General features: G+C 41.0%; 1 protein-coding gene across 5 annotated transcripts in view; it reads left to right on the top strand.

Moving 5' to 3' along the window:
- Positions 1–15,000, top strand: part of LOC122262340 (phosphatidylinositol 3,4,5-trisphosphate 3-phosphatase TPTE2) — an 85,221-nt gene that overhangs the window by 32,453 nt on the left and 37,768 nt on the right. Inside the window, exon 2 of one of the 5 annotated variants that reach the window (XM_043030345.2) lies at positions 3,277–3,342. The exons of the other annotated variants lie outside the window; for them this stretch is intronic. Within the exon in view, the coding sequence (XP_042886279.1) occupies positions 3,341–3,342 (2 nt within the window). The 5' untranslated portion in view covers positions 3,277–3,340. The remainder of the gene's footprint in view (positions 1–3,276; positions 3,343–15,000) is intronic. 5 annotated transcript variants of the gene reach the window in all.

The raw sequence follows: 15,000 nt of genomic DNA, 5'->3' as shown, positions 1-15,000 counted from the left end.
ACAAAAATAAACATTCCTCCGACAAATAATAACACAGAATAATACACCAACCATAAAAAATATCCATACTACTACCCTACTCAACACACACAACAATACACCACCAAGACGACAGATCAAAATAGACAAAAATGAACAATACATACACCCCCCCCCCCAACAAAAACCACTCCTACCCACAACAGCTCTTCAAGAGATAATGCGCAACGAGCAGAAAAGAACACCACGCGCACACCACGCGTAAACCAAGACAACAACAAACAACCCACCTCCCCCGTTCACACCCCCCTCCCCCCCCACGCCCACCCCCCCTCCCCCCCGCCCTCGGTTCATTTATGTTAAGGAGGGTTGGGGGGTTTTTTATTGTTTGTTGAGTGGGTGTGGGGGTCGCGGGATTTTGGAGTGTTTCTGGTGTGTTGTTTTAGTTTGTTTGGTGTTGTTGTGATATTTTGGAGGGTTTATGTGTGGGTTGTTTGGGGGATGTAGCGGGGGTGGGGGTTTTTTTTTTTTTTGTTTTTCCAAAAATGAAAACTTATGTTAGTTAGTGGGACACTGTCTCGAGGGGGGACACTAGGCTCAATTTAGGCTTGTGATCCCTATCTCTTCTCTCCCTGACGTTTCCCCCCTCCCCCTGCTCCTCTCCTCGGAGATTATTTTTTGATTTTAGAAATGATATTTTTATTTTGAGAATTGATTTTTTTTTTTTAGAATTGGCTTTGATTTTATTTTAGAATAGTTTGGGTTGGGATTTTTTTGTTAGGAAAATATAGAATGTGATTTAGTAGATTGGATATTTTAGAATAGAATTGTTGATATTTTGGTATTTTGATTGAATTTTTAATTATTGATTTTAGGAATTTTGGGATTAAATTTGATATTTTTGGGGAATTGTGGAATATGAATAGTTCTACGCGAGGGTTATTATCCGGCTTTTTCTTAGGGGGTCTTTAACCCAAGGGGGGGGTTGGTTAGTTGAGTAGAGTGGTTGTGTGGGTTGGGTAGTATAGGGGTCAGGGTAGTGGGGTAGGGGTAGGGTGTGGAGGTAATTTAGGGTAGGGGTAGTTCTTGCTCCGGTGATATATGGAGTTCTTGTCGAATTAGGAGGATATTCATTCACATGTTTCCTCATTATGGTATATGTTATATATACATAACTTATATTATTTATATATATATATATATATATATATATATATATATATTATATATATAACCCATATATATATATGTATATATATATAAATGTATATATATTTTATGTAAATATACATATATATACATATATGTACATGTATATATATACATATTTTTATATGTGTGTGTGTGTGTGTGTGTGTGTGTTTGTGTGTTGTGTGTGGTTTGTGTGTGTTGTGTGTATGTGTGTGTGTGTGTATACATATATAATATGTGTGTGTGTGTGTATATAGTATATATATATATATATATATATTATATATATATATATATTTATATATTTATATATATTTAATATAGTTGAATATGAATGAGTGATATACATATATATATAGTATATATATATGTATATATTTAATATATGTATAATATATATTGATATATATATATATATATATATATATATATATATATATATTATCCTCTTTCCTTTCCTCTTGCATTTTCTTTCTTTCCGTTTAATTTAATTAGCGAGAAATTTTATCTCTCCAATCTTTCATTTTTCTTGTTTTCACGAGGGACAAATATTCGCCGATTTTCTTTTTTTTTTCCTTCAGAGTAACACAAAATAATATCTCAAATAATTTAGAATTTTAAGGAATTTCGTCAAAAAAAATCCTGCGTGACAAACAAAGCTCAAGGTTGAAGCAGTGTCGAGTGGAGCGAAAGGGGCGTAGCGGCGTATGTAGCGTATTTATAGCGCAGAAACGCTAAGTTACTGCTCGTGTCTGCCATGTGTTTCTACATTATAGCTCTCGTGTGAAGCTCAAGGTCGCTTGTATGTGCTTTTTCTTTTATTAATGTTGTTCTTTACTCAGTTTTATGTAGCTTATGTGTATTTTTGTGTTTGTACGCGAGCGTGTACATGTAGTACACACACATACACACACACACACACACACACACACACACACACACACACACACACACACACACACACACACACACACACACACACACACACACACACACACACACACACACACACACACACACACACACACACACGAGCTTACACATCCGTCTTTTGTCTCTGTGTTCCTGTGCTTGCGCCTGTGCCTCTCCGTGTGTACCGAACAAATGTACCCCAATTACTCTATATAAGGAAGTACCCCATCTACTGTCTATGAGGATGTGTACCCCACCGTGAGAACATATGTGCCGGTGAGAGCGAGATGCTGTGTACCATCTTCGGCTCTTCCCTTGTGCTTTTCCCGCCCCTTGAAAAAGTCTTGCGTTCGGTCTTCCCTTGTGCTTTTTCCGCCCCTTGAAAAAGTCTTCGGCTCGGTCTTCCTTTGTGCTTTTCCCGCCCCTTGAAAAAGTCTTCGGCTCGGTCTTCCCTTGTGTTTTTCCCGCCCCTTGAAAAATGTCTTCGACTCGGTCTTCCCTTGTGCTTTTCCCGCCCCTTGAAAACGTCACGCTGTGGATAGACTGGGTCTGTGTTTACTGCATTATGTATACACCATGATTGTTTCTGTGGTGTGTTTAGTTAAGCTTTTAAGGGTTTGTGGAGCGAGGTTATAGAGGTAATCTGGGGAGTTATTTGTGTCTTGGGGGAAGGTCTGTTGTTTTTGTTGCAAGTGTGGGATAACTAAAGTATTATGTAGAGCGTAACCCTTTTTTTTTTCTTTCTTTTTTTTATAATGCACGGTAGTACAACTATTACAATTTATAGTGAAATGATTTTGTTGCTCTTTCATGTCCCATATGTTATGCATGGTTGCTCTACCAAACTGCAGTGTGTGAAATTTGTTTTTTACTTTCACATCCCTTATATAATGCATCGGTGTACATCAACTATATTTTGTAGCCCGTGAAACTTACATTTTTACTGCTGTTCATAGATGTTCAACTTAAGTAGTGTAAGTTTTTATTTTTTTCTCACGTTTCTTATATACTGCATGGTTGTGCAAGAAGATTTTATAGTATGTGTTCTTTTTATTGTTCTTGTTTTATGTGTCATGTGTTATGTGTCATGCATGTCTGTATAACTATTATCTTTCATAGTATGTATTTTTGTTTGTTTGTTTTGTTTTGTTTGCTATCCCTTCTTTTCCTTATTTATAAATTCTTCCTTTACAGCGAGTTACCTAACCCCTTACTTTGATCCAACAATCCGATGTACAACTAACAATTTTTTTGAAATATGTGAGTATAATTTCGTTCAGTTTCGTAACATATCGCGAGTTTTTATTTATATTTTTCATATACACTTGTATGTCATTTTTCGCATCATTTTTTAACCTTCCCTTTTTTTCCTAAATTGAACTTAATGAGTTCTATTTCTTTGATATTTTATATACCCTTTCTTTTCTTACTATATTTTCTGTACGTCAAACCTGAAATAGGCCTGTATCAAAATACTAAAGTTTTTAAACCATTTTTAAAACTCTTTCGCCCTGTCTTATCGATTAATCAAAAGGCTTCTGCAACTGAGCATGCAATTAGATACATCCCTCAGTAGCTTTATTGTGGTAAATTTATATATCTACGCAAGAAAACTTTTTACAAACATTGAATCAGGAATGTGTGTATATATATATATATATATATATATATATATATATATATATATATATATATATGTGTGTGTGTGTGTGTGTGTGTGTGTGTGTGTGTGTGTGTGTGTGTGTGTGTGTGTGTGTGTGTGTGTGTTTGTGTTTTCTTTTCTTCTTCTTTTTCTTTTTCTTTTTTTGGATTTACTTACATTTTTCTTATAAATGCCTAGGAGCCTTCAGTTGGGAATTGTTGCTTGGTATATGATAGGCATGATAGTAATGCTGGTAATGATAATGATTGTAAGACAGGATGATTATATAAGTAGTTATAAAATTTCAATTATAAAACTGATTATGGTGACAATAATACTGATAATAATGATGATAATGATAATGATAATGATTTTGATAATAATCATAATGATAATGATGATAATACTGACAGTATCAATAATCATAATGATAATGGCAATGATAATGATTATAAGAATAAAGATATTAAAAACCATGATGGTGATAGCAATGATAATAAAGTAGTTAATTAGTAAGATATAACAATATAATTATATCCAGTATCTCAGTGTATTAAGTTGATTACCGAACCATTCATCACCTGTAATTGAATAGGAATCCTAATTAAATACATTACTTATATTAGATTTGTTATTCCTATACCACTTCTCTTTATCGTTCTCTCTCTCTCTCTCTCTTTCTCTCTCTCTCTCACTCTCACTCTCTCTCACTCTCTCTCTCTCTCTCTCTCTCTCTCTCTCTCTCTCTCTCTCTCTCTCTCCTCTCCTCTCACTCTCTCTCTCTCTCTTTCTCTCTCTCTCTCTCTCTCACTCTCTCTCTCTCTCTCATCTCTCATCTCTCTCTCATCTCTCATCTCTCTTTCTCCATCTCTCTCTCTACATCTATCTATCTATCTCTTTCTCTCTCTCTCTATCTCTTTCTCTCTCTCTCTATCTCTTTCTCTCTCTCTTTCTCTCTCTTTACCTTTTTCTCTCTCTCTCTCTCTCTCTCACTCTCTCTCACTCTCTCTCTCTCTCTCTCTCTCTCTCTCTCTCTCTCTCTCTCTCTCTCTCTCTCTCTCTCTCTCTCTCTCTCTCAATCGTAATCCATCTCTTCCTACCTATTACCCTCTCCTCCTCTTCCTTCCCTTATCGGCTCCACATCCCGAACGAAACCGAATGACCCGAAATTACCAATTATCCGAAAATGAGGAAACGTGCTTTTTTTTTTTTTAATTACATGTCGACTACGGGTCCATTATAACTTTTTTTTTCTTGTAGTAAGATGCTCTGGTGTTGTTACTGGTGTTGGAAATGGTACTGCGGGGACGGTGGTGATGGTGATGGTAATTATGGTGATTATGATGAGGATGGTTAATATAGAGTTTTAGCGTTTGTATTTTTTTTTTTTTTTTTTTTTTGTATGGAACATATATGTCTTGTGTCAACCGTAATTCATTCTCTTTCCCGTTGCGATTTATGGCTGTTCTTATTTGGTTCTAATTGAATTCTAATTTAGCTTATATTTGTCAGAACACAAAGCAAAATAATGAATAAACATAATTAAAAAACTTTTTTTTTTTTTTTTTTTTTTTTTTGTTGACGTCAACCAGAATGTGATTCACGTTCTTAATTTTAATCACATCCTTTCTAAAGACCTAACGCTTCAAATATTTATCAAGTTTTATGTTTCCAATTCCGATATTATCATGCAGAATATCCGGTTTGATTATAGAAGGTAAAAATACTTATTGTGAATAAACAGAAGTGACACGACCATTGTATACGAACCAATTAGCTTGTGGAAGAGGGACGTGACTTCTGATGTGATGAGACTGATAACGATGATAAAAGAATTGGGAATGATTATAGATGATTGATATTAATAGTTTTGATAAGGATATTAACACTTTTTTATTTTTATAATTATATAGCAATGATGATCATTATAATGGTGAGTACAGTATAAATGATGATGATAAACAACTGGTATTATTACTAATAGCAACATAACTTAATGGTAATGATAATTATAATAATAACAGTAACAATGATCATTATGATAATTTCTATAGTATAAAGAAATTAAATTCACATTAATGGTGATCAACATCATCATCACCATTATTTTCAATGATCGCGATGATGAAAATGCTATAGGTAATGATTGCAACAATAGCAACAAAAGATAGTGATAATGATAATGATACACAAACTCAATAATATCAATATCAGTAATATAATCGTCAACACTATCATTCGCATGGACCCAAATCCAAAAATATTTTCGCAAAAGCCTTTGGATGTAACAGGAAGACCTGAGTTGCCAGTTAGCCACATTAAGAGTTGCTAATGTGCAGAAAGGTGTGACCCTAAACATTATCTGGTGTCCTATCGTGCTCATTTCCTTTAACACTTCTTTTCTTTTCTTTTTTTTCACTTTTTCTTACTTTCTTTTTATTTCTATTTCTTATTCAGTATTGTCCCACAGTCTATTTATTTCCTTCTGCCAGTCTGTCTGATTATCTTTCTCTTTCTCGTTCTGTTTATTTGTCTCTCTTTCTCTCTCTCTTCTCCTTTACTCTTCTTTCTCTCTTCTCTTCTCTTTCTGCATCCTTCCCTCTCTCATTATCTCCCTCCTTCCCTCCCCTATCCTCGCTCCTTCCCTCACTTAATCTACTCCCTCCCTCTTTCCCTCCTTCCCTCCTTCCCTACCCTCCCTCCTTCCCTCCCCTACCCTCCTTCCTTCCCTCCCCTACCCTCCTTCCCTACCCTACCCTCTCTTCCTCCCTTACTCCATCTACTTCCTCCCTCCCTCCTTCCCTCCCCTCCCCTTCCTCCCTCCTTCCCTACCCTCCCTCCTTCCCTCCTCCCCTACCCTCCCTCCTTCCCTCCTCCCCTCCCCTCCCTCCTTCCCCCCTTCCCTACCCTCCCTCCTTCCCTCCCCTACCCTCTCTCCCTCCTTCCCTTCCTCCCCTCCTTCCCTACCCTCCCTCCTTCCCTCCCCTCCCCCCCCCTCCCCTCCTTCCTCCCTTCCTCCCCTCCTCCCCTCCTCCCCTCCCTCCCCTCCCTTCCTCCCCATCTTCCCTCCCTCCCTCCCTCCCCTACTCTCCTTCCCTCCCTCCCCTCCTTCCTCCCTCCTTCCCTCCTTCCCTTACTCCATCTCCTCTCTCCCTCCTTCCCTCCCTCCCCTACCCTTCCTCCCTCCCTCCCCTCCTTCCTCCCCTCCCTCCCCTCCTTCCTCCCTTCCTCCCTCCCTAACTCACACCACTCACTCATCCACCTCTCTTCTTTTCTCATAAGAATCCCGTGGCATCTCATCTCCCGGGAAGATGTCACGCAATTTTTCAGACTCTCATCACAAATCTCAGGCGACCATCAGATTCCTTCTCTCTCTCTCTCTCTTTTTTTCCCCTCTTTCTCTTCCTTTTTTTATCTATTTTCTAGACACATCTGTCTTCCTTCTCTCTCTCTCTTTTTTATATCCCCTTTTTCTTCCCTTTTTTATCTGTTTTCTAGACACCTCTCTCTTCCTTCTCTCTCTTTTTTTTATCCCTCTTCTCTTCCTTTTTTTATTTATTTTCTAGACACCTCTCTCGTCTTCATTCTTTCTCTCTTCTCTTTCCTTTTCACATTCGAAGAGAATAAATATAGTTTCAGTTTGTCGTTTGCTTAAAAAAAGAAAAAAAAAGAAAGGAAAATAAAAGGAGATAAAAGAAGCTATGAGAATCATTTTGTCCGAGGGAGTTTTACGGGCCATGTCCTTCCGACCCGTGTCCTGCCCGCCTCGCCTGCTTGTGTCTGTAACTTGCTTTTAGAGGCGGTCCACTGCCATGTCTTTTGCTTTTTGTGTGTGTGTGTTCTTTTTTTCTTTATTTTTGTCTCGTTTGTTTTCTCCGTTTCGTTTGTTTCTTGTGTTCTACTCTGGATCTGGATCTCTCTGTCTCTCTCTCTATCTATCTATCTATCTATCTATCTCTATCTATATCTCTCTTTCTCTCTCTATCTATCTCTCTCTCTCTCTCTCTCTCTCTCTCTCTCTCTCTCTCTCTCTCAATATATATTAAACCTGCAGATTTTAATCCAATAATAATCTCAGTGTTGCGTCATCGATTCATTTCATTAATCCCGTGTGTTTGTTTCTCATTATCCTGATTAATCTCCAAACTTATTTCCTTCTCTTTTCGTATTTCCAGGTCATTTCTATTTCTGAGAATTTGTCTGTTGTTATAAATCTTTCTTTTATTCCTTAAAACTGATTGATGAATTGCGTGTGTGCGTAAATATGTATACATATGTATATATGTAGATAGATAAATACCGATATAAGTTCGTGTGTGCTTACATATATATGTGTGTGTATATATAGGTGGAGAGAGGGAGAGAGAGAGAGAGAGAGAGAGAGAGAGAAACCGTTACCGTTGTAGAATATACATCTACGTCATTAGTGACTCTGTTGTTCATGAAATATATGGTATAATACTATCAAAATACTGTTTCTGAGAGATATACCTGTGCAGTTGTTTAAACGTGCGGTTCCATAGTGCTCAAAGCTCGCAGAATTTCTAAGGCCTTGGCAGATCGTCGACCAGGCAGTCTTCTCATTTCGGTTACCAAAAAGTTTCTCTCTCTCTCTCTCTCTCTCTCTCTCTCTCTCTCTCTCTCTCTCTCTCTCTCTCTCTCTCTCTCTCTCTCTCTCTCTCTCTCTCTCTCTCTCTCTCTCTCTCATAGCAGTAAGGTTTTGTAAAATATATGTGAGCCCAAAGAGGGACTAAGATTGGGGTGAGGATAACCTATGTTAACTCATCCTTTTGAAATCACTTGTCACTTGTCTCAATAAACTTGCCAAGGTCAAAGTCTCTCCCTCCCTCTCTCTCTCTCTCTCTCTCTCTCTCTCTCTCTCTCTCTCTCTCTCTCTCTCTCTCTCTCTCTCTCTCTCCTCTACTCATCTCTCTCTCTCTCTCTCTCTCTCTCTCTCTCTCTCTCTCTCTCTCTCTCTCTCTCTCTCTCTCTCTCTCTCTCTCTCTCTCTCTCTCTCTCTCTCTCTCTCTCTCTCTCTCCCTCTCTCTCTCTCCTTCTCCCCCTCTCTCTCACTCCTTCCCTCCCTCTCTCTTTGTTTCTCTTTCCCTATCTTTCTTTCTCTCTCCCCATTTTTCTTTCTCTCTCCCTATCTTTCTTTCTATCTCTCCCCCCCCCCCTCTCTCTCTCTCTCTCTCTCTCTCTCTCTCTCTCTCTCTCTCTCTCTCTCTCTCTCTCTCTCTCTCTCTCTCTGTCTCTCTCCCTCTCTCTCTTCAGCTTCTTCTTTTTTCATCTTTTTCAACATGATCCCGAATACACTATCTAGAAAAGCTTGTTATACATGCAATACCGATGACACAATCTGTTGACACCCTAGCAAAAATAATGGCTTTGTTAATAATGTTTCATACGATAAGGATGATTATGTTCATAACATATTAGTGATAAAAAAGATAACGATATAAAAAACGAACAAAGTAATTATAACAAAAGCACTGATGGCTGATATGAACGAGGGTCATAGGGATAATTACTGTCATTATATTATAAGGTAAAGGTTATATCACAGTTAGATGATAGTTTTGCATGGGATAATGGTAAGAAAGAAAGTGATATGGAGAAAGAGCGAATAATGATAATGAAGATGATGGTATAGTGAGGATGTTAATAAGGATAAGGATATTGATAATTATAGAGGAATTACATCAAACAAAAATTCAAGGAATGACAGTTGCTAATTATAACAATTCTAATTTTCGCTTTTAGATAATAACAGTGGCATAATCAAAATAGAAACAATGGGGCTTTGCATGATATTCGCAACATTAACGCATCTAAGTGACAAACGCATTTCACATTTACCGTCTGACATGACAGATAATCCATCGCTTAAGGGTCCAAGAAACCGCAAAATATCCTGGGATTTCCCACTAAAAGCGCTGGGGATTTAGTCATACTGCAAGGGGCATTATTTTTTTTATAATAGAGTCTGGGTGACAGGGCGTGTCTCCGTCTGGCATGCACGATGTCTGTCATTGACTCATTGTGTCAGGTCGCGTGACTGACAGATGATCCAGAGCAGCTATGGCTGGTTCGCGAGGTGTGTGTGTGTGTGTGTGTGTGCGTGTGTGTATGTATGTGTGTGTGTGTGTTTGTGTGTATGTGTGTGTGTGTGTGTGTTTGTGCTTGTGTGTGTGTGTGTTTGTCGCGTGTGTGTGTGTGTGTGTGTGTGTGTGTAAGTGAGAGAGAGTGTTTGTGCGTGTGTCTGTATATGTGTGATTTTTTTGTGTGTGTCTGTTAGTCTGTGCCTGTCTACTGTATTTGAGGTTGTATCTGTCCATGTACGTGGATGTATGCATTTGAGTGTCTGTGCGTAACCGTAGATGTCTGAATACGTGCGTGTTTGTGTTCATGTCCGTGTACGTATTCTGTGCCCTTGCGATGATGAATAATGACAACATCTCGTGCATGATGTTGATGAGTCAGGGGAGATTATGCATGTCGAGAGTGTGTCATGCATTATCCCTCGGTGGACTCCCAGGTGATCCATGCAGGTTAACACAATGCTAATCAACTGTTTCTATGTTATTTTATGACTGTTCCACCTGCGTTCAGTTGACAGGCGTTCTGTAGGTTCAAACTCTGCAATTAATTTTGATCATTTGTTATTGTTGCACGGTTTAAAAGGCCCAGTTCTGTTCAACAAAGCTTAGAGTCGCTGTGCAAAATGGTCGAGTTTAGTGTGACTGTGAATCTGTGCAACTGATCATTTGCATGTACATGTTTCATGTAAAGTTTTGCACATGTATGTAGCAACTCACTCGTAGCCCATATATGGATATTATTTACAAATGTGAGGATATGTCTATGTAAATGTACATGCTGTGATGGAAGTGTGGAATAACACATTTCTAAAAGATTTGTCCAAGACTTAGAGAAAGAGAGAGAGAGAGAGAGAGAGAGAGAGAGAGAGAGAGAGAGAGAGAAATCATAGAAAGCATCACAGTCCATACATACAAATAGCTATACAAATTGGTAAATAGATAGGTAGGTAAGTAAATAGACAGATAGAAGTAGACAGACAGATATAGATACATATGCATAGATACACATACACACATAGACACATACATAATACACAGACAAAACAGAAAACAAACCAACTGCAAAAGGCCCAAAATTCCCTCTGATGCAGGTACGTTGAGCAGGATGACTGTGCAATGAGGGAGGATTCACGCAGATGACACTATCAGCTTTGTTTTTTCATCCCCGTGAATGAATGGAGCCTACACTCCCCCCCCCCCCACTCCCCCTCCTCTCCCTTCCTCCCTTCCTCTCCCTTCCCCCCCCCCCTTTAGAAAAGAAAAAGGAGAAAAGAAAAAAAAATAATATTATTACCGGATCACCGTGTCCGCCCTCATCGCTATCATCTTCGTTCTATTGTCTCGTTCATGACAATAGCGCTGGACTAGGGGGAGGGGGGAGGGGGAGGGGGAGGGGATGTCTGCCTCCCTCGTGCACTCCCTCTTTTTTGTCCCTCGGTCACTGGTTGGTTGTCTATCTGGTTGTCTATTTTGGCTGTGTGGCTGTGTGGAAGGTTGTGTGTGTGTTTGTTTTGTCTGTTTCGTATTGTTTCTCTTGATCTTTTTTAGTCTGTATCTCTGTTCTCTCTTTGTCTTTGTCTCTCTTTCTCTCTATCTCTCTCTGTTTCTCTCTCTTTCTTTCTTTCTCTCTCTCCCTCTCTCCCTCTCTCTCTCTCTCTCTCTCTCTCTCTCTCTCTCTCTCTCTCTCTCTCTCTCTCTCTCTCTCTCTCTCTCTCTCTCTCTCTCTCTCTCTCTCTCTCTCTCTCTCTCTCTCTCTCTCTCTCTCTCTCTCTCTCTCTCTCTCTCCAATTATCTCTCTCTCTCACTCTCTCTATCTATCTATCTCCTATCTCTCTCTCCTTCTCTCTCTCTCTTTCTCCTTCTCTCTCTCTCTCTATCTATCTATCTATCTATCTATCTCCTCTCTCTCTCTCTCTCTCTCTCTCTCTCTCTCTCTCTCTCTCTCTCTCTCTCTCTCTCTCTCCCTCTCTCTCCTCTCTCTCTCTCTCTCTCTCTCTCTCTCTCTCTCTCTCTCTCTCTCTCTCTCTCTCTCTCTCTCTCTCTCTCTCTCTCTCTCTCTCTCTCTCTCTCTTCCACCCTCCCCGCACCTCCGAAACCATACCTCCCCTATTCCTTTGTTTGTTGTTGTTGCTATTTTAAATCGCCACGAAGCACCTAATTTTCCTCTCCTGTGGCTCCTCCCACTTCTCCTTCAGGTGAGTGCATGAGGCGAAGGCGTAACGGAGTGTCCTCACTCTCACTTCACCCACGCACTCTGACCTTTTCGAGGAGGAACTAATCAAGGATTGCATTTCGGTTTTGGTTTAAGCTTTTTGCTCGCGTAGAAGATGGAAAGTGTATATATAGTGTGTGTGTGTGTGTGCGTGTGTGTATATGTATATATATATATATATATATATATATATATATATATATATATATATATATATATAAGATAGTTAGGTAGATAAATAGATAGATATATGTATTCATATTGAGAGACAGAGAGAGAGAGAGACTTAGACACACAGAGAGACAGAGACGGAGAGAGAGAGAGATAGAGACCGAGACAGACAGAGACAGAGATAATGACGGAGACAGAGTCAGAGATAGAGACAGAGCTAGAGAGACAGAGATAGAGATAGTGCCAGAGAGAGAGAGGCAAAGACAGATAGAGAGAGAGAGAGACAGACACACAGACAGAGAGACAAAGACAGACAGACAGACAGAGAGAGAGAGAGTGAGAGAGACAAAGACAGACAGAGAGAGAGAGAGAGAGACAGAGACAGACAGACAGACAGAGAGACAAAGACAGAGAGAGAGATAGCGAGCGAGAGAAAGCATCCATCCATCCGCGAGAAGCACATCTTCTATGCCCTAGCAGACGCCTTCATAAAAAGGGCGTCTGGCACAATGCGGTGCAATGCAGTTCCCTTTGACGTAGACCTCGCAGCTGTCATCACGAGAAAATCAGTGGGATGAGTTTAACTATATCGATTTCCTTCGCGTAAATAATAAGGTCACGGGATACTCCCTTTGCAATTTAGGGTTGAATAAATAAATTAACTTTTGAAATTTTAAATAACTTTGCGGTTTGGGCTAGAACGAGAACTTTGTTTGTTTGTGTTTGCTGTAGAGTGCATTGTATTTTCTGCTTTGTTTTCCGTGGTGTGTATTTCTTTCTTTGGATTTTTTTTTCTTCTTCTTTCTCTACTCCCTTCACTCTCCTTAAGATTGTTTGTCCTTTTTTTCTCTCTCTATCTTTCTCTCTCTCTCTCTCTCTTTCTCTCTCTCTCTCTCTCTCTCTCTCTCTCTCTCTCTCTCTCTCTCTCTCTCTCTCTCTCTCTCTCTCTCTCTCTCTCTCTCTCTCTCTCTCTCTCTCTCTCTCTCTCTCCCTCTTTCTCTCCCTCACCCTCACCCTCACCCTCTCCTTCTCCCTCTCCCCCTCCCTCTTCTTCATCTCCCTCTCCCTCTCCTCCTTCTTCCTCTCTCCATGCCTCTCCCTCTTCTTCATCTCCCCCTCCCTCTCCATCTTCCTCTACCTCTCCTCCTCTACCCTCACCCTCCTTCCCCTATCCCCATCTCTCCCTCCTTCTTCTCTCCCCCTCCCTCTTCTTCATCTCCCTCTCCCTCTCCTCTTCTCTCCATTGGGACTCCTCTCTCCATGCTTCATCTCTCCCTCTTCTTCATCTCCCCCTCCCTCTCCCCCATCTCCTTCTCCCTTCCTCTCCTCTCCTTCTCTTCCTCTCTCCTTGCCTCTCCCTCTTCTTCATCTTTCTCCCCGGGGTGGGGAGATCCTCCCTCTTCTCCTCTTCTTCCTCTCCCTCTCCTCCTTTTTCCTCTCTCCATCCTCTCCCTCTTCTTCCTCCCCCCTCCCTCTTCTCCTTCTTCCTCTCCCTCGCCTCCTTCTTCCTCCGCTCCATCTCTTCCCTCCCTCTCTTCATCTCCCCCTCCCTCTTCTCCTTCTTCCTCTCCCCTCTCCTCCTTCTTCCTCTCTCCATGCCTCTCCCTCTTCTTCATCTCCCCCTCCCTCTCTTCTCTCCCTCTCCCCTCACCTCTTTCTTCCTCTCTCCATGCCTCTCCCTCTTCTTCATCGCGCCTTGACCTTCTCAAGATTCTTTTCATCTTCTCCTCCTCCCTCTTTTCCTTCTCCTCTTCCTCTCCCTCTCCTCCTTCTTCCTCTCTCTCCCTCTCCCTCTCTTCATCTCCCCCTCCCTCTTCTTCATCTCCCTCTCCCTCTCCTCCTTCTTCCTCTCTCCATGCCTCTCCCTCTTCTTCATCTCCCCCTCCCTCTTCTCCTTCTTCCTCTCCCTCTCCTCCTTCTTCCTCTCTCCATGCCTCTCCCTCTTCTTCATCTCCCCCTCCCTCTTCTCCTTCTCCCTCTCCCTCTCCTCCTTCTTCCTCTCTCCATGCCTCTCCCTCTTCTTCATCTCCCCCTCCCTCTTCTCCTTCTCCCTCTCCCTCTCCTCCTTCTTCCTCTCTCCATGCCTCTCCCTCTTCTTCATCTCCCCCTCCCTCTTCTCGTTTTCTCTCCCTCTCCTCCTTCTTCCTCTCTCCATGCCTCTCCCTCTTCTTCATCTCCCCCTCCCTCTTCTCCTTCTCCCTCTCCCTCTCCTCCTTCTTCCTCTCTCCATGCCTCTCCCTCTTCTTCATCTCCCCCTCCCTCTTCTCCTTCTTCCTCTCCCTCTCCTCCTTCTTCCTCTCTCCATGCCTCTCCCTCGACAACAAAGGCCACAAGATACACAAAACCCAACGTAAGGAATACCTGCTTCTACTGCAGTGCATGTGCATGTTTTGCTCGCCTGTGGGTATTATCATGCACGAATTCTCAGGACCTTTCCATACGGTAAACAGAATCCCGGATGACTCGCCATGCAACATGACCTTCACGTTGCATGCATGATCAAAGAACTCGACGTTTGCAAAGAAAAAGATTTCATACGAAGAGCAAATGCAGGGGAGAGGGATGAGGGAGGGAGGGAGGGGAGGGGGAGGGAGAGGGGGAATGGGGAGGGGGAGAAGTCATTGATCAGGAGAAACAAAGGAGTTTAATTCGATATGCAAATTAGATTCGACCGTCGTGTAAACAACCCATTTATGACTTCTATAAACGAGCCACAATAAACAGGGCTTACGGTATGTGAGACCGACCTCAAGATTTATCATCTTTTTATTCTCTCTCTCTCTTTCTCTCTC

Source organism: Penaeus japonicus, unplaced genomic scaffold, assembly GCF_977035675.1.
Source record: "Penaeus japonicus unplaced genomic scaffold, GWHDUDI00000001_assembly GWHDUDI00000029, whole genome shotgun sequence".
In the NCBI taxonomy this organism is placed as follows: domain Eukaryota; kingdom Metazoa; phylum Arthropoda; class Malacostraca; order Decapoda; family Penaeidae; genus Penaeus; species Penaeus japonicus.
The sequence above is the reverse complement of the archived record's forward strand: the minus strand, read 5'-3'. Positions and strand labels throughout refer to the sequence as shown.